The 20,043-nt window shown below is 44.3% G+C and overlaps 1 protein-coding gene across 1 annotated transcript; it reads left to right on the forward strand.

Annotated features, from left to right (window-relative positions):
- The first annotated feature begins 1,350 nt into the window (after positions 1-1,350).
- On the forward strand, positions 1,351-3,389 carry ATP5IF1 (ATP synthase inhibitory factor subunit 1). Its single transcript, XM_037498914.2, has 3 exons — positions 1,351-1,457; positions 1,550-1,641; positions 3,098-3,389. Exons 1-3 carry the CDS (start codon positions 1,371-1,373, stop codon positions 3,243-3,245), a joined length of 327 nt encoding a protein of 108 aa, XP_037354811.1. The 5' UTR covers positions 1,351-1,370; the 3' UTR covers positions 3,246-3,389.
- The last annotated feature ends 16,654 nt before the right edge of the window (positions 3,390-20,043 follow it).

Raw genomic sequence — 20,043 nt, forward strand, 5'->3', positions numbered from 1 at the left:
CCAGCTGCTTCCCTCAGCAGTGTATTTCAGTCAATCTGCCTATTCTGTTCCCTACTCTGTCTCTGGTGAGTCCTCTCACCCCCCGACACCTCTCGCCTGTACCCCAGTTTTTCTAAGCACAAATAAATATTTTAAAAAATAAATAAATAAAAATTAAAAAAAATAAAAACTGGGAACAGTTTCTGAAATTGCAACGGTTTATGAAACACACCAAATTATCATTAGAATTTTAAGTTATGATTATTATTACTTCTATCCTTCTGCTTTTTGTGTTCTTCCAAGTTTTCCCACAATGACTATTTGAACGTGCCCTGCAGGCATTTCCTCCCATTTAGTCATACAAACCAGAGTTGATATTTACAAAATATCAACTTGATATTTTCACAATAGATGATCAATAAAAACAGTTCTATAATTTCACAGGAAGCAAGGAAAGAAAATATGGCCCAACATTCTCATCGAAAAGAGGGAAAAACTGGATCCAGCGAGAGAAAATGATGTAGGCCACGACTACTTCATGAAGGCAAAGGCTATGATTTACATTGTTAGATGGCTGAAGGGAGGTTAAGGCAAAGCGTTCCCCAGACTCTTCTGTTCTTATCCATTTCATTGCACCACATCGCCCAAAGTCCAGTTATCCAGCCCATTCGGTAACATAATAATGCATTTCACAAATACTAATTAGGTGTCTACTTGACCAAGGCCCTGATAATCTCAGAAGTTGAAAACTGCAAGGGTAGAGAAAGAAAGAACAAAACAGGAAGCTTTGCTATAATGACTAAGGTAGTTAGGGACGGTGTCTGTTAAGTGACACTAAGGAGTGAAATATCACTACAACAAAAGAATAGCAACACTTCTTAAGAGACTACTAAACATATACATTAAAAAAAAATTTCCCCGCAACGCTAAGTCGGGGCATCCTGGACATCAGCATCCTCAACATACCTCCCCCACCAACCCCTATATTACCCATATTTTTGATGCTGGTAGTCCAGGAGAGGGAAGGCTTCCTTTAGGTGTTTTATAACAACAACGTTAGGATTGAAACCGTGGTGTGAGGACAGACGTCAAGTCTCATTCTCACGAGCCCAAGAGCCGAAATCGCGGCTTCCTACACGCCTTCCTCTGCCAGGATCCCAGGCTCGCCCAGGGGCCACCGAGGCCGGGCTCGGATTGGCAAAGAACAGGCCCGCGTCTCGCTTCGGATTTGTCGCGACCCCGGTCCTCCCGCCTCCGTCCTCTCGTGATTCGCTTCTCCCGGGTTCACCCCGCCTCTCCCCGAGAAAGATTGGCTGCGGGCCACGGGAGCCGTTAGCCCCGCAGAGATGCTGCGCCGCCCGCGCCAGTGACGGGAAGGCGCTGCGGGAGCCATGGCCGTCGCGGCTCTGGCGACGCGGATGCGGCTGGGCGTGTGGGGCGCGCGGACCATGCAGGCCCGAGGCTTCGTCTCCGAAGGGGTAAGCGGGCAGCGGTCGCGGCCACCCCAGTCCTGGGCGCGGAGCCCCCTGCGCCCCCGCCCCGTGCCCACGGCCGCTCTCTCTCCCCGCAGGCCGAGGATGCCGAGTCCGGGGCGGGCTCCGTCCGGGAGGCCGGTGGGGCCTTTGCTAAGAGAGGGAAGGCCGAAGAGGAGCGATACTTCCGGTGAGGCCCGAGGGGTCCCGCGTCCTCCCTGAACGCCCGGGGCCTTCCTGTCTGTAACCCTCCACCGCCACGCCTATACCTGCTTGGTCACCTGGGCGCCCCAACCCATCCCCCATCAGGACTCGCGGCCCGGAGCCTGTTACACCACCTCGTGCCGCCCCCTCTGTCGCCACCCACTGGGTTCTTCCGGGGCCCAGCCGAATTGATGCAGAAACTCCCAAATCTATTTCCACTGGGGGTCTCCAGAACTCTCAGACCACGGTTCAGTGCTTCCTAAATCAGTGACCATCTCCACCCGTAGAGTTCTCTCCCCAGGTCATGCGAAAGCCCCTAAACTCTGCAGTGCCGATTCCACCGGTCACTCAATGTTTGAGGACCCTCTGGGCCTGACTCAGCCCTCACCCACCATTACCCCTCTGTATTCTTTCTTCCCAACACGCCTTTGCTTTGCAAGTTCAGCATAGATAGATTTCCTGACTATTCAGACCCTTTCAGCCATTTCTAGACTTCCCATTCTCCCAACACGGCCAGAGCTCCTGGGTCTTAAGAACTGGTGGCAGGTGCACATGCTTGGACTTCTCCCCTTTCCTGGAGACTTTTGCCCTGCCCATCCTGCCCAGCCCAGCCCAGCCCTGATCAGCTTAACTCCTAGACTGGATAGATTTCTCTCTCACTTAAGAGCACTGAGTGGGCGGGACCTGTTTACTCTTTTTTCCTAACACTGGGTTATCTTTTATTGACTTTTTTCCACAGTGGGGAGCAGTTTGAATTGATCTTGTTTCTTTGGCTTATCTTTTAACTTCTACCTGCTCTTTGCTTACTCTTAAGAATTACTGCCATGGTACCTGCCATACCAGAAAGCCCTCAATGGGCCACTACATTTTACAATTAAGGAGAACTGAGGCCCAAATGTGACTGAGCCAACATTTGAATTGCCCCTATGTGAGTCCTAAATTGGACTGCCAACTACTGCCCATGCATGAGAGACCCTTTGTTGGTGGTGGTGTTTTCCCCTCCTTCATTTTGGCCGTTACTATGGACTAGGCAAAGAAAACCCTACATAAAATGGAATAGGACTTAGTTATTTGTCCTTTAACTATATCCCTTTGTCTATTCCATGCCCCTCCTTTTGTTCCCCCCTCCAAAGGAATTTTGTACCTCTAATAAGGTATTGAGCACTTATGTCACACCTCTGTGGATTTTTCTACTCTAAAGAAGAATCTGAAAGGAACAGTTATTCATGATAGAATTTCAGGCCCTAGCTGCAGGAAAGTGCAGTTATTTTGGATATCTCCGTAAGATGGGTACATCTTAAGATGGAATATTCTTTCACTTCTGGAACTTGAGGGGGTTGAAGAAATGACCAACCAGTACCTTAGTTATTGTGGTAATGCTTAAAAGAGTTCTTATTGGGGTGAAGGATTGGGATTAAGCCCATAACCCTGTAACCTTGTAGACAGAAGACAAAAGAACAGCTGGCAGCCTTGAAGGAGCACCATGAAGATGAGATCATTCATCATAAGAAGGAGATTGAGCGTCTGCAGAAAGAAATTGAACGTCATAAGCACAGAATCAAGAAACTAAAAGACCATGATGATTATTAAATGCATACAGTTCCCTGCAGAATGACCGCATATTATTGCCCCCTGCTATGTAGAAGTTCTGGTTTAATTGACATATATCTGTGTGCAGCCAACACATTAAAATAAATTGTCATCAGTGAATGGAGTCTAATGCATTCTTCTATATAGGGAGGGGTAGGGAGACAAACACTACTGAGCCACTAAAATGAATAAAGGTGCTGGTTATAGGTTGCTCACAGACAAAACACAGTATTTGACACAGGAAAGTGCCCTTCCCCTATCTGATACTAGTCAGAGGTGTGCAGAGAAGGTTTCTTAAAGGATAAACCCCAATCCAAGATACAAGGTAAGGAGTAATCAAAAAATAGAGGAATAATTGCTCTTTTTTTTTTTAAGACTTATTTATACAAGAACTGGGGTACAGGCCAGAGGTGCGAGAGGGTAAGAGAATTCACCAGAGACAGAGCGGGGAGCTGAACAGGCAGACTGAAAACACTTCTTAGGGGAATAGTGGGCCAGACAGGAGAGGTCTCTGCGTCATGAGGGTATCTCCCTGGCCGGCCAGGAATTGAACCCGTGATGCAGAGGCTGTGGACAGCTTTACAACGCTGCGCTCAGCCTGCTGTGCCACCAGGGAAGCCCTGGAATGATTGCTTTAAAAGGTACAATCCAAGGCACCATCAGTAAGACCATTTGCATTTATAAAATGGATTTGAGAACTCATATGAAATGGAATTGAGAACTGAAATTACAAAATATTTATCGTCTATGGTTGCTTAATGCATTGGAATTAAGATTGGTGTCCAGGATTTTTTGACTCCCAATCCAAGTCTGTTAATAATAGACAATGAGAATTATTTCTTAGGTTTTATTTTGCTTCTTATGTGTGCTTTTGATTTTTTTTTTTTTTTTTTTTTTTTTTTTGCATGTGTGCCTTCGAGTCAACTTAGATTTTAAGGCCTTGTTTAAATTACACAAACTAGTAGTATGACTTCTCGAGGCAAAAAAAAAAAAATGAAATTTCTTTAACCATTAACAGGACATTTTTAATTCACCAGTTCTATAAATTTTTGCTCCAGAATTGTGAAGAGTCATTTGTTGCAAAACCTTAATGATTACACAAAGGCCTTCAGGGTTATTGAGTGATAAAAGCTTGGACAACTCCCTAATCCTGCCCTCACAGATAAGACACTTGGCTGTTTCCAAAGCATTTGTCCATGATGCTGCTAATGGAAAGTTTTATAGACTCTTCCGAGGTATGAATGCTGAGTGTTCAAGAACAAAATATCTTCAAAAATGATCATAGAAGTCATGTCTTTTTTCACTTTACAGTGATACAAAATTTGAAAATTGTTTGAACAAGTAATGAACATCTTTCATTTAACATTTTTGACTTCTAGAATCAATTGTCTTGATGAGAATGATGTTCCTGAGTTAATAACTCGATAGGGGTGCCCCATCTGTTATTGTCATTTGTTTTAGATAAAAGACCAGTTTGATGATAACTTAATGAAACAAGCATACAGTTGAAACTTTAAAATGAAGATAGTTGTAAGCTTGAACTTTTGAAAAGATTATATGAATAATTTTTGGAGTTGCATAATTTAAGACTACCTAAACTTGGCGAAAATGGTAATTCATGGTGTGTTTGTTAGCACATATGTGGCTAATTTTTCTGCCATGATATAAATATGATTTTGAAATATGTTTTAAAGCAAATTATGTGTGTTAAAATCCTAAGATAATTTATGTTATATGAACCAGAAACCACAGACAGATAGCACTGGTCTAAAGATCCAGAAGCACCCCAGGTGGGTCTTAGAATTTGGAAAATACTAGCGCAGGACTTTTTTGTTGGTTTTTTTAAAGATTCATTTATTTTTATACAAGAACCAGGGTACAGGCCAGATGCGCGGGAGGGTGAGAAGATTCACCAGAGACAGAACGGGGAACAGAACAGGCAGACTGACAAAATACACTGCTGAGGGGAACAGCGGGCAAGACAGGACAGGAGAGGTCTGCTGCACCATGTGGATTGCTCCCTGGCCTCTGGGGGTCAAACCTGTGCTGCAGAGGCTGTGACAGCTTCACAGACAGCTTCACAGTGCAGCGCTCAACCACCTGCCCCACCAGGGAGGCCCTAGAGCAGGGGTTCTTAAAGTGGCCACACATCAGCATCACAATTTGCATGTATGGAGCACTTTAATTATTTGCTCATAAAATTTCATATTTCTGGCAAATAGGCCCACCATTAGTTTTATTTTTTTTAAAGACTTATTTATTTATGCATACAAGAGCTGGGATATAGGCCAGAGGTGCAGAGGATTCACCAGAGACAGAGTCGAGAGTAGAACAGGCAGATCTACTGAAATACACTGCTGAGAGAAGCAGCAGGAAAGACATGAGAGGTCTCCTGGGCCATGTGGGTCAGCTCCCTGGCTGGGGATCAAACTCATGCTGCAGTGGCTGCCTGTAGCTTGATGGTGCTCAGACCTAACCCCTTGTGCCACCAGGGAGGCCCCATAGTTTTATTTTATAACCAAAGTAACTAAAGCAGGAAATTGTAAGAAGCATTCTCAGAGTCATGCAACTAAATCTCTGCTGAGCAAGCATTTTATTTCAGAACTCCTGTTCCCAAAGTCTTTAATTACACTTGCAATATAGTGGATCCACTGCCTATTAGATCCCTCCTCAAAGTGGGACAGATCATGGTAGGGGTGGGAGGAGCGTGCCTGGATGAGTGGGATGGATGGTAAAGACAAAGGCTCCTGGCAGTACATGTAAAAGTGCCAGTGGTTGGCTTGCTGTTAGCATTTCGGCTGCCACATGAACCCCTTAATCATGTCAGTGCACACCTAGAGGAGGCAAACCACTTCTGTAATAGAACCTAGTTTGAGACTTCCACATCTGTAAACCTAAAGTTGTAGCTCTCAGTCCAGGCTACACATTGAAATATGTGGGGAACTTTCAAACTAAGCCGATGCCTCAGCACCAATAAATCTAAATCTCTGAGATTGGAGCCAGGGCCTGGGTATTTTCAAAAAGCTCCTCAGGTTTTTCCAATATGTTGAAAACCACTGGTGTGAAAAATTCTTCCAAATCTGTTGCATGTGGTTGAGCAGGTTGTTGACTGTATCAGGACCCCTAATGGGAGAGACCAGGTAGAACTGAAAATTCATCCGACCCTCTCGTTTAGCTATGGCATCTGTCCTGAAAAAGAGTCACCTTTTGTCTCATTCCCCAAAAAAGAACTTTGGGTCCTACCACTATTCTTAACTGTACATTATCTCATAGCCTATGTATGCCATTTTCACATTTTAAAAAAATGTATTCACTTAAAACTATATTCAGCATCTACTCCACGCTAGTAATATAGTGGGAATACAACTAAAAAAAAAAATCACTACAAAATAATAATCCTGTCCTTAAGGAACACACAGCTATTGGAAAAGACTAGTGGTTAGACAATATTTAATGGCTGTGAGTGCAGAATGCTGGGGCAGTGGAGAGGGGAGACACTGGACACTCCACCCAGACCTGGAGTTCAAAATGACCTCATGGTGGAAGGGGTATAACAGCAGCCAGGTAAAAGGGAGCAGGTGGCATTCAAGGTTGAGTGACAGCATTTGAAAAAGCTGGCAATGAGAGAGGCCATTATTGGGGAATTGACAATAGTTCAACATGTCCATCTGGACTATGGAGGGAATGTGGTCATATTGGGGTTCAGATGATGAGGTTCCGTGTGTGGTTTCTAGGTCCCTCTGAGAGAGAATTCAGCAGATGTTCTTGTTTATTAGCACACGGCAAGTTTATGAAGGGAAAGAGAAAAAGAAAAAAACACCTGTGTAGACACAAAGGGAAGTCTAAAAGGACAAGAGCTGCATTTTTGAAAGGCTTAAGTTTAAAAAAAGAACTGCCTGCATAGACACAGGGGGCCAGGAGAGCTGAGTTCTGCTAGAGCAGAGGGAGTTCTTTTATAGTGTTCTCTATGGAATTATTGTGGAAATTACCATCTTGGGATCAGATTGAGCTGGTCTTCTGTGATTAATAATGCTCACTACCCCCACCTCTGCTGATAATCTTTACTGACCCCACCTCAGACGCCTGGAAACTTCCAGAGTAGGGTTTAGTTTAAGATTCATTAATAGTCCCCACTCCCACCTCTGGTGTTTGTCCTTGTGAGACCTTCCATCCTAAATTTTTGTACTCTCCGCTTCCATCTATAGGTTCTGCCAATTTTGTAAGTGGCGTGTACCCTAACTCCTCAATCCTTCCTTCCTCCTTTGCTATTTCCATCCTCTCTCCAAACTACACTCCTTTCCCTCTACTTAGGTACAGTCCTTTATTATAGCAAAAAACACTTGAACCCTACTTCAAGGACTAGAAAGGAACAAAAATCTTAGGATCAAAGCAAAGGAATAAAGAAACATGGGGACACAGGCCATTCCTTCACTTTGTGGCACCTACTACAGCCTCACAATTAGGTAAATTGATGTAAAATTCCTAAATTAATCATTAACCATCTACAGTGTAAGTTTCAGTGGCATTTAATATATTCACAATGTTGGACAAACCTTATTTCTACCTAATTTGAGATATTTTCATCACCTCCATTCCAAGCAGTGATTTTTCATTCCCCTCCTCCCAGCACCTGGTAACTATTAGTCTCCTTTCTGGCTCTACAGACTGGTCATTTCTAAATCTTCATATAAATGGAACCAGATAATATGTGACCTTTTCTGTCTGCCTCTTTCACTTGCATAATGTTTTCTCTCTTTTTTTTAATATTTCTTTCTCTTTTTTTTTTTAAAGATTTATTTATTTACACAAGAACAGGGGTACAGGGCAGATGTGTGGGAGGTGAGAGGATTCACCAGAGACAGAGTGGGGAGCCTAACAGGCAGACTGACTGAAATACTCTGCTGAGGGGAGCAGCAGCGAGACAGTAGAGGTCTGCCACGCAATGTGGTTTGCTCCACGGGTGGCAGAGATCAAACAGGCACTGCAGAGACTGTGGACAGCTTCACAGCGCTGTGCTCAACCGCCTGTGCCACCAGGGAAGCCCCTAAATATTTCTTTATTGCAGAAAAGAACGGGGGTATAGGCCACAGGTGTGGGGGCTGAGAGGATTCACTGAGACAGTGGGAGCAAAACAGGCAGATCCACTGAAATACACTGCTGAGGGGAGCAGCAGGCAAGACAGGAGAGATCTGCTGGCCATATGGGGGTCAGGTCCCTGGGTGGGGATCAAACTCAGGCTGCAGTGATGGTAGTCCTGAGACTTAACCCCAGGCCATCAGGGAGACCCTTGCATAATGTTTTCAGAGTTCATCCATATAACGTGTTTAAGAACTATATTCCTTTTTTATGGCAGAGTAATATACCATTGTATGGATTTACTATTTTTGGTCACCCACTCAACAATCAACAAAAATTTACTTGTTTAGACCTTTGTTTATACTTAAAACATTTATGTACAAGTGTTTGGACATCTGGTTCAATTCTTTTGGATACATACCTGGGAGTGGGTCATATGATACTTCTGCACTTAACTTGTTTTTCCATAGCTGCTGCAGCACTTTACATTCCTTCCCGTAGTGTATAGGAACTCCAGTTTCTCCACATTCATGCTCCCCAAATACTTACTGTATCTGATTTTTTGATGCTAACTATCCTAGTGGATATAAATAGTATTTCATTTTGGTTTAGATTTGTTTTTCTCTTATAGCTAATGATATTGAGCATCTTTTTATGTGCTTTCTTGGCCATTTGTGTATTTTCTTTGAAGAGATATTTAAGTTCTTTGTCTATTTTGAATTGGCTTTTGATATATTTGTTGTTGAAATTTTATATTTTGGGGGCCTCCCTGGTGGCGCAAGGGGTTAAGATACAACCTATGAAGCTATCCGCAGCCACTGCAGCACGAGTTTAATCCCAGGCCAGGGAGCTACCTATGTAGCGCAGCAGACCTCTCCTGACAACCGCTGCTCCCCTCAGCAGTGTATTTCACTCAGTCTGCCTGTTCTGCCCCACACTCTGTCTCTGGTAAGTCCTCTCCCCCACAACACACACACCTCTGGCCTGTAACTCAGTTCTTGTATGCATAAATAAATAAATTTTATATTTTGATTTTTTAAGATTTATTTATTTATGCATATAAGAACTGCAGTACAGTCTAGAGGTGCAGGAGGTAAGAGGATTCACCAGACAGAGTGGGGAACAGAACAGGCAGATTGACTGAAATACACTGCTGAGGGGAGCAGCAGGTGAGGCACGAGGGGTCTGCTGTGCCATATGGGTAGTTCCCTGGCCGGCTTGGGATCGAACTTGTGCTGCAGAGCCTGCAGATAGCTTCGCAGTGCTGTGCTAAACCTCTTGCACCACCAGGGAGGCCCAAAATTTCATATTTTTGATACTGTATCCTTACCTCTCTCATTTTTAAACTTTTCCAACCCTCTGGAAGAATGCTCCACACCCTTTAGGCAAGCTCTCTCCATACCCTCTTCCTCCCTGGCCTTGGCAATCATTTGTGTGCTTTCTGTCCTTATAAGTTTTAACCATTCTCCACTCGCTCACTCTGCTCTATCTCTACTGGCCACCCTGCTCTGGCCTGAATGTAAGGGAGGAAGAAAATAAGTGAGTATATATTTTAGGTAGAAGGAAAATAGAGTCAGGAAACTAAAGCAGCTGTAGGGGAACTATCTTAAGTAGCATGATCTGATAAGGTTGTCACCTTATCTGTGAGCTGATAAGGGACCAAACTGAAGACTATGATAACATGAGCTATGAAGATATAGAGTAAGCCAAACTGAAGTCTAATAAAAGAGCAAAGACCCTGAAACAAGAGTGCCTTAAAATGATCAAAAAGCAGCAAAATGTCCAGAGACCTGGAGCAGAGTGACAAGGGTGAGAACTGTACATGAAACTGCCCACTGATTACAGCCCCAATCCAAAGGAGTGGGCCCTTTGCCCTCTAGGGAAAGAATTCACCAGAGCGTACTGGGTGTGTTTGAACCAAGCAAGGCTTTGTTAGAGATTCTTGCAGAGGGAGCAAGGGCACAAAAGGAGGATTTAGCCTGGCTCCTCAAAGGGGGGTTAGAAAGGGTAGGTCCATGAGGCAGGCAGGAGAGAGCAGCATCACAGCTGGTTCTGGGTTGGGCTGTGCCCGGGCATGCATGGATGGGTGACATTCCAACTGCACGTGGGGCTCTAGGCCTTCTCCCTCCAGGAGATTGTTAGATAATCATTAGTCAGGATCTAAGCTTTTTGTCTATCATGGCGACTCATGGTGTGTGTGGTGGGTCAAACTGGACAGGGCTTGCCAGTCCAGGATTTACTCTACCCGTTCAAACAGGGCCATTGATCCTACCAGCTAACGATTTCTTTTACTGGGCTGTCTCACATCCAGTAGCAAAATGTCCACCTCTGGACATTATAGTCCATTAGGTTTGATGGAAATTGACTGACTTTGTCTGGCCTTAACAAGAAAAATAACCCCTGAAGTTAATGAGTGAAGAACCAAATGTGGTAGGTAAGAGAGTCTAGAGCGTGAGATGAGAAACCCTAGTCGTAATGCCATTCTGCCACTGCCTTCCATGTTGACCTTGAGCAAGTGTGTGTTTGAGCAAGACTGGAAGAGTAGAAAGAAGTAAAAGTGAAAGGAAAAGTTTAGGACCACCTTAGGACTTTGAATGCCATATTACAGAATCTTGATATTGTCTAGAGATCAAGATTTTCTAGGAGTTTCGCAGAGAGGTCAGGGAGGTGATGAGTTAAGTGAAGTAAATGGAGTAAGCAGCCTAGGTGTTATCATTGTGGGAACTGAGAACTGGAGAAGACCAACCAGTCCAACCACTTAGTCCCACTGATGACTCTAGGAGTGCAGGTGTAATATTAACACATCTTCCTCTCTGCTAAGAGAACTTCTAAATTGGGGGTTTTAAGTAAAATCTCCTAATTTTTAAATCTCATTAATTTGTCCAATTTTCATTAAACCCAGAGGACTAAACAATATCTATTAGCAGACCAAATTTTATGTCCAAACACAATCTAGACAATGGGAGCCTTGAAGAGTTTATGCTCGGTGGTGACTTGGTCAGAATATCACCAAGTGTCTTTGCTTAGCCAAGCTATTGATAATTGCATCTGTCTTCCTTATTTGTTTGATCCTGACAGCCAGATTTGGGGCATTATTCAGCTCTGTCTCCCTTTTCTCCGAAAAGCACAGTCCTGGGCCCATCTTAGGTATGGCTATTGATCGAATTAGTGTCCCCAGGATCATGGGTTGAAGTCCAACCCCCCACCCCCATGTAATGGTATTTGGAGAGAGGGGAGTCTTTGGGAGGTAATTATTATTTTTTTTTTTTTAATGGCTTCTGAGGCCTTTTTTTTTTTTTTAATTTTTATTATTTTATTTATTTATTTATACAAGCACTGGGTACAGTCAGAAGCGCGGGAGGGTGAGAGAATTCACCAGAGCCAGAGTGGGGAGCAGAGCAGGCAGAAGGACCGAAGTACACTGCTGAGGGGAGCAGCGGGCAGCAGGAGAGGTCTGCGCGCCATGTAGGACCCTCCTCAGGTGGCCGGGGAGCAGCTGGGGATCGAACCGGCGCCGCAGAGGCCGCGGGCAGCTTCGCAATCCAGCGCTCAACCGCTGCGCCAACGGGGAGGCCCATTTGGGAGGTAATTAGATTTAGAAAAGGTAAAACGAGTGAGGCTCTCGAGATGATGTCTATGTCCTCAGAAGAAGAGACACCAGAGCTTTTTCACTTACTCTCTGCCATGTGTAGACACAAGAGACAGAGGCTGTCCAGATGCCAGAAGAGAGCTCTCACCAGAACCTGACCAAGTGAGCTTCTTCTTCTTGGACTTACAGCCTCCTGAACTGAAAATAAATTTCTGTTAACATACGCATACCTCTGTTAACATACGCATACCTCTGTTAACATATAAGGCATACCTCGTTTTATTGCACTTCACTTTATTGTGCTTCACAGATACTACTTTGTTCAAAAATTGAAGGTTCATGGCAACCCTGTGTGGAGCAAGTCTGTTGGTACCATTTTTCCAACAATGTGTACTCACTGCACATGTCACATTTTGATAGTTCTCACAATATTTCAAACTTTTTCATTATTATCTATGACAGTGATTTTTTTTAAAGATTTATTTATTTATGCATACAGCAGACGAGGTACTGAGATGAGAGCGTGAGATGAGAAACCATGGTTGTAATGCCATTCTGCCACTGCCTTCCATGTTGACCTTGAGCAAAGGTGTGTTTGAGCAAGACTATGGAAGAGTAGAAAGAAGTAAAAGTGAAAGGAAAAGGCCAGAGGCGTGGGGAATGAGAGGATTCACCAGAGACAGAGTGGGGAACAGAACAGGCACATTGACCGAAGTATACTGCTGAGGGGAGCAGCGGGTGAGCCAGGAGAGGTCTGCTGTGCCATGTGGGTTGCTTCCTGGTCAGCAGAGGATCAAACTCGTGCTGCAGAGGTTGTGGATACCTTCATACCTTGCGTCTTAACCCCTTGCACCACCAGGGAGGCCCTGTTGTGGTGATCTTTGATATTATTATTATAATTGTTTGGGAGCATCACAAAATGCACCCATATAAGCAAACCTAGCCATTTTCCCATCTCCCTCTCTTGGGGTCTCCTTGTTCCTTAAGACACAACAACATTGAAATTAGGCCAATTAATAATGCTACAGTGTTGTTATAGGACTCCTCTCCTACAAGTGACAGTGACACATCTCTCTTTAAATCAAAAAGTAGATAATGATCAAGGCTAGTGAAATATATATCATAAGGCTATAGCTGCCAAACATAGTAATTCCTCTGATGGAAAGAGTTCACCATTCTAGATGCTATGAGGGAACATGCATTAGTGGGAGGACGTAAAAATAGCAACAATAACAGGAATTTGGAGAAGTTGATTCCAACTTTCATGGAAGACTGTGAGGGGTTCAAGACTGCAGAGGACGAATTCACAGCACATGTGGCGGAAACAAAAAGAGAGCTAGAATTAGAAATGGAGCCAGAAGATACAACTGAATTACTACAATCTCATGATAAACTTTGTTGTGGTGGTGGTTGTTTTTTAAGATTTATATTTATTTACGCATAGAAGACTGGGGTGTAGGCCAGAGGTACGAGGGGTGTGAGTGTGTGAGTGTGTGTGTGTGTGTGTGTGTGTGAGAGAGAGAGAGAGAGACAGGATTCACCAGAGGCACAGTAAGGAGCAAAATAGGTAAACTTACCTACTGAAATACACTGCTGAGGGTAGCAGCGGGCAAGACAGGAGAGCTTTGTTGTGCCATGTGGGTCAGCTCCCTGGCCTGGGATCGAACTCAGGCCGCAGTGGCTGGAGATAGCTTGATAGCACTGAGACTTGAAACCCTGTGCCACCAGACAGTCCCAATGGTTAGCATTTTTAAGCAATAATGTACTTTCAATTAAAGTATACACTTTTTTGGCATAATGCTATTGCACACTTAATAGTGTAGTGTAAACATAATTTTTTTATGCACAAAGATAACCAAAAAATTTGCATGACTGGCTTTATTGAACTGAACTCTCAGTATTTCCAGTGTGTGCTTGTATTTTGTTAAGGTAACCTAAGCTAAGAAAGACATCAATGATTTCACAGAAATAAAGTTATCAAAGTTTTTACAATTATCATCAGGAGTCTTCAATATATTTGTTTATAGTGTTTGGCTCATGAATTTGCTTCTAGGAATTTAACCTAAGGTACTAATCAAGGATATAATGCAGGTTTGTATTGTAAGACTTTTATCTCATTTGAATGTATAATAGTGAAAAATGGGAAAGAAACCCATTTCTAAATTATGCAATCACTAAAATTTGTTTAAGGCATATTTAATATTATGAAAATATCAAGATGCAGTAAGTGGGGAAAGACTACATAGCTACGCTACACATTATTTATATACGCTAAACATAAGTGTATGTTAAATAGGAGTATATAACAGTAATACAGAAAGTAGAATAAATTAAAATATGCAAAGCATAAAATCCAACATGTTAATATTGGTTCTCTTGGTAATGGAATTAGGATTTTGAAAACTTATCCACCCCTTTACCACCCCAATCTCTTTAAAAGGGTCTTTTTAAAATTACAATGGCTTGTAAACAATTGCTCCAGAAAAGTAGAGTCTCGTATTTCTCTATTAGCCCCAAAGCCCAGAGGGAACAGATGCTAACAGTTCGATGCAGACCACACATCTTTCCAGATTTTTGTTACCTCCATGTAACCACGTACATCACAGTGAGCTCATTCTGTAAGTGTAATTGTGTAACTTGTTATTTTAACCTAACATCCTGCCCACCCTTTCATTTCACACAGGAGCTTAGAACTCGCAGAGCAACAGCCCGTTTCTTTGCCTCCGGACATTTCATTGTCTGGACCCAACTGTTTATGACTTCAGTCAGTCCCCTTCGAGGGGCATTTTGTTTGCTTTCAGTTTTATGCTTTTACAACCACAGAACAACGAAAACGAGTAATACCAGTTTAGACCAGAAAAACACTTAAAAACCACAAAGCGGGGTAGATACCACTTCGGCCTCTTTTTCACTTTTATGCTTTTCTGTATTTTCCAAATTTTCTGCAATAAATGTCATTTGTAATTCGTAAGGGAAAAGCAAACTAAAAACAAATGTTCGTTTAAAAGCAGGTAGGAAAACAAGGCAAGAAACAAATGGAAAGAGAGATTGGGCGATCCCGATCCCCCCACGCGGAGGCGGGGTCGTGGAAGCAGCCGGGTCCCCACTACCGCACCAATCAGAGTCGAGTTGATAGGCAGAGCCGGGAGATTTTGGAGACACCCACCCCCCCCAACCCCCGCCCGGAAAATAGCCTGGGGTTCAGCTCCCTTAACTCGCCTGGAAACCCGCCTGGACGCAGCCTGCGCGCCGCTGCGGGCTGCGATTGGCTGCTACGTAGCCACGCCCACCCCCTGCCCATTGGCGCCCGCCGATGACGTCAGAGGAGCCTGTTGCTGAGCAAAAAGAAGTGAGCTCTGCAGCTTTCGATCTGGGTGGACGTTAGGGCTGCAAATGTACCGGGTGCGCTTGGGGCGAAAAAGCAGCAGTACTCACGACCATGTAGCTATTCAGCTCCTGCTAAATGCCAGACTCTGCGTGCCAAACTTTTAACTACTAATGGTGATAACCGTCTTTCTTGAACCCCCACTATCTGCCAGTTGCAGGTAGCTACTTTAAGAATAGTTAACACTTTAAGAATAGTAGCAGTAGAAATAATAATTCGTTTATTGAACACTTTACTCTGCATCAAGCCTTGTTAAGGGATATGAATGCATTAGCTCTCTCACCCTCAACAATCCCTGTGTAGGTAAATCTTACTCCCAGTTTACACAACAGGAAAGAGGTTCAGAGAGATGAAATGACTTGTTCACATAGCTAGAGGGGGTTTAACTGGAAGCTGCAACACCGAAGTCTTTCCAGAGGTTGGAAAGGGGGAACGTGACTTGCTGAGTGCTGGGGGCGCTGCTCCAAGGATAGGCCTCTGGGTGGTTGAAAATGGGACATACTGGGCCTCCAGGAGTGTAGAGGGGTGCTGAAAAGTAAGGCATCTGGGGCAGTCTCTCGGGAGACTTACCTGGATGGGGAAGGTTGGATTCCAAGGTTCTAGTCTCTGCTCTGTGGCCAACTTTCTAGGGGACTTTCGCAAATGACTTCGCTTTGAAGCGCAGACCTCCTGCATTTAATGAGGGAATCCATTCAGGCAAGAGCATTCAAGCTAAGTCTTTTGGGAGCCTAGTACCTGCCAGAATCCTGCAACGCTGTTGTTGCAGGGGGAATCCTGTAAGTAACCACACGATATTCATCTGCTGCCTGACCTCTTTTCAGGACCTGAAAGCAGACATATTCCACAACGCTAAAAAAACAAAAAAACGTTTTGGGGCCGCCCTCAAATCTACCTTTTCTACCAGTTCGTTCTGAGCTGTAGCAAGGTTCTGCCCGCAGGGGGCGCTAAGGGCTCACTCTGCTGACAAAACCTAGCAGGAATTCTTAGTAAAGAATCCAAAAGTACCCAGCTGGTCAGTTTTCGTATTTTATTTGTTAAGAAGGAGAATGATGTTTTTCAAACCTGAAGCTTTCTGTCCTCAGTACGCAATCGAGGAAACAATTATATGCATTGCGCAACACCAGTCCTCTCCACAGTGATTCTGAAGGGTTAGAGCTACTGTATTTTCAATTCCTTTGTTTTACAAATGAGGAAGCAAATATGAAGAGCTGAAAAGATTCATTTGAATCACACAGCTACAAACTGGCTCCCTAGTTGCCTGATGGGGAGTGTTCTTAGGGGACAGTGGGCTCTATTTCGGAGAATCTGTGGGGATCCTTCCCCTAATCACAATGCCAGGGAGCAATTTCAATTTTGGTCTTGTCAGGTTGGTGCCTGAAGGACCTCCCTCAGCACCTAGCACAATACCTGCTTGATGAGTACCCTAATTAAATGAATGAATAAAAGAGCCACGGAGGGTGAGTCCTTTTTTACTTTATCAAACCTGTTGGCATTGGGCATCTTTCCTAACTGCTCCTAAGGCAGGAATTGTTTTCTAAAGTGAGGGTGGGTAAGTGTGGAACAATAAGAACTCAAAAAATTACTTCTGGGGTGATCGCAGCCTCTGGTATGGTGGAATACAAGGTCATTATGGGTAAATGATCCCAGAATTTGGGATCAGAAAATTAACTCAGGATGTATGAGTATAAAACAGAGGCGAATCCCACCGTGTTAAAAGTCTGTGAGAAGGTCTGAAGCTGAAGAAACCTCAAAAACATTTCAAATTCAAGCTACCCAATCTAGATATATCTTCAGGAATGGAATGTGATTGAAGAATAAAAAAAAAAAGGCTTTGTCCAATCAGTGGCCTCAACATAGCTGATGCAAGAGCCAAGGGAGTATGGCAACAGGAACCAAAAATAACAGGTGCGGGGGAGGGGAGAAATAAGGCCTACCAGTGTCAACAGGTCATGCCCCTCTAGGGTAGAAGCTTCACCAGTTTATTTCGGAAGCCCAGCACAGTGGCTGGTACTCATTAGGTGGTTAATAAATGTTTACTGAATGAAAGAGAGAGGGAAGAAGCCAGAGGCCTGACCAGCAGTTTGCTCTAAGTGGAGTGGGTATAATGATTCAAGTTTTCACTGGTTCCTTTTGCTCAGATTTCAGCCACCCTCAGATGATAATTTGGCTTTTCATGGAGGTACTCCCATAAAGAGAGTGTGCTGGTCCATCAATTATAGGTCACTTGACAATTATGTTTCTCACTCCCAATTAATATGTTGGAATTCTGCTTTACACATCAATTCCCTGTGCCAAGCTGCTTTATATGTATTCAGGTCCATCTTTCATCAGTGGTGCAGTAGAGTTTCTGCTTTGGAGTGATTCCTGCCTGGCATTGAATCTTTACTTACATTCTACTAAACTGGCTGACCTTGATCAAAACACCTCTTGAGTCTTACTTTCCTCATCTGTCAAGAGGGGGTATAATGCCTACATCAGTAAGCTGTGGGAAAATTACATGAGATAACATAAATCCTGGACTATTGTTGGAGCTCAGTAAATGGTAGTATCTAAACCTCTTCTGAGCTCTCCTTTCTTGGAGATTGGGTCCCAAAATATCATTTTCTCTTGCTTTTCCTTTTCACAAAATCATTAACTTTGTAGTGGAGACTTGGAAACGATTTAGTCACTACTCTCAATATTTGAAAGGGTTATTATACAGAGGACAGTAATTCACATTCATTCAAAAATATTTACTGAGGATATACTACATGCTAGTGGGGGACACAGTTCCTATCTTAAAGGAGCTCTGATATAGCCTGGTGAAATCAAAAGAGTATATTGTATGATCTTGACATGAGGTTTTACCTTTCTGAGTTCATTTCCTCACTTTGCAAATGTGGTCAATAACATTCTGTTGTTGGAGGGAAGGTGCAAGATACATTGACATGATAACAAGCCTTCATCAAGTTTGAAGATCACGGATATAAAGAGGTAGAAACGATATGTTGAGGAGTGGGAGAGATTACTGTTGAAGAAGCAGCACTTTCTGTAGGAAGTGACATTTTGAAACCTTCATTCAGGTCACAAATGACGGCACTGAATACTGGATATAATTTCAGGGGGCAGAGATCTGCAGATAGAACTGCCAGAAGATATAAAGGCCAAGTAAGTAACATGGATATGTCAGGTAATAAGAGTGGAAAAGTAAGTTGAGGCAGATCTTGAATGTCAATCTAGGGGGATGATTTTTATTCTGTAGCTAATGAAATAATAGTAAAGCTTTAAGCTTTTTTATTTGGACATTGACATTACCGAGTAAAAAAATAAAAGGTGGCCTTGAATTAGAGGGGAATTCCGTTGAAAGGAAGATTCAGTCACCAAGGTCATAGAGCAGAGGACAAGATGTCAAGATGTGGCCCATGCCTTCAAGAAGCTTATAACCAAAAGGGTCAGATAAGACAGGAGCAGAGAAAATTACAACACAAGGTAGAGTGTGGCAAGTGTTATAATGAAGCCCAAGTGCCTTGGAAACATAATAGAAGGTGAGCTTAGTTTCCTTTTCCCAAGAAACTAGAGGCAGGAGACCCAAGTCAGAGGGTCATCTTTGGAACCATAAGCCTAGACTCAGAAAATCTCAGAGGGGGCCTTGGAGATCATCTGGTCCACCCTTGCTTATGTGAGGAATCTGCATACAGAGTAACCAAATACTTTAGAACTGAAACAAAAGGGGGAGCTCTGAAGAAAAAACTGTGAAGGAAGAGGCTCTGTTGACAAGGGGACAGGAGAAAATGAATTCAGCTTAGAGGTGCTGTTAGACAAGACTTCTCCCAAATGGAGAGTTGCAGGCCAGGAAATGGATGAGATCAGGGAGGGAGAGTAGGTCTAAAGAGAGGAGGAATAAAAACAGAAACTAGGGGAACACCCACGTTCCAGGGGTGGGAGGAGAAAGAGGAGTCTGAGAAGGAGTGGCCAGAGAGCGGCGGATACAGTAGAATACCTTGCCACAAAATGTCTAGAAAATTGATGGCAGCCAGGGAAGACAAGATCGCAAGATGGAAGACAGGGAGCAGAAGTGGGGGTACTGCAGCAGTAGATACGAGGCTGTATTTCAATGAATGATGTACTTTCCAGAGACTCCACAAATAAAGTGGACTGCCTGTGTCTGGTACATTTTCAGGTGGAGTCCTCCCGAGGGCCAGGGGGTCGGGCCGATGCCCTCTGAGCTCCAAAGATCTGGGATTCATTTCTGTAACTGGCACCATTTCTCCTGACCTGATCCAGCCCCTCCAGGAACTGGAAAGCTGAAGAACGTACTTGCGAGGGATTTCACAGCAGGCGATCAGGCCCAGCCAGAGAAGTCCCGTTTCATCACTCAGCTCCGGTGACTCTCCTGGTTGTCACTCTTGGCTGGGATTGCCAAATATCTGACTAAATCCTTTCGCAAAAGTTTGCAGCATTCGTTGGCGGCGGACTACATCTCCCAGAGTCCTCGGGCCCTGCCGGCTGCCGATTGGCCGGGCCGCCGGCTCCAGGGGGCGGAGCCGCCCCCGCCTTCCCGGGAAACAGGCATCTGATTGGCCGCGAGCTGGGCTTTTGTGTCCCCGCCCTCCCCCGGGGACCGCAGCGGGCAGCGCGGCGCCGCGGGTGTCAGAGCCGGGCGAGCGCTGGCAGTTCCGCGGCGGGGATGCTGAGGAGCGCCGGGGCCGCGAGCGGCCGAGCCCACTGCGGACTTCCGAGGCAGCGCGGGCGCTAGACCCCCGGCGCCG

This window comes from Talpa occidentalis, unplaced genomic scaffold (genome assembly GCF_014898055.3).
Source record: "Talpa occidentalis isolate TD23 unplaced genomic scaffold, MPIMG_talOcc4v2.1 talOcc4.9, whole genome shotgun sequence".
Lineage (NCBI taxonomy): Eukaryota > Metazoa > Chordata > Mammalia > Eulipotyphla > Talpidae > Talpa > Talpa occidentalis.

Bases quoted from the DNA above. Each gene is read 5' to 3' on its own strand.
- ATP5IF1 (XM_037498914.2), top strand. From the start codon at position 1,371: ATGGCCGTCGCGGCTCTGGCGACGCGGATGCGGCTGGGCGTGTGGGGC. The intron at 1,458-1,549 runs GTAAGCGGGCAG...CTCTCCCCGCAG, and splicing joins GAGGCTTCGTCTCCGAAGGG to GCCGAGGATGCCGAGTCCGG. The intron at 1,642-3,097 runs GTGAGGCCCGAG...GTAACCTTGTAG, and splicing joins GAAGAGGAGCGATACTTCCG to ACAGAAGACAAAAGAACAGC.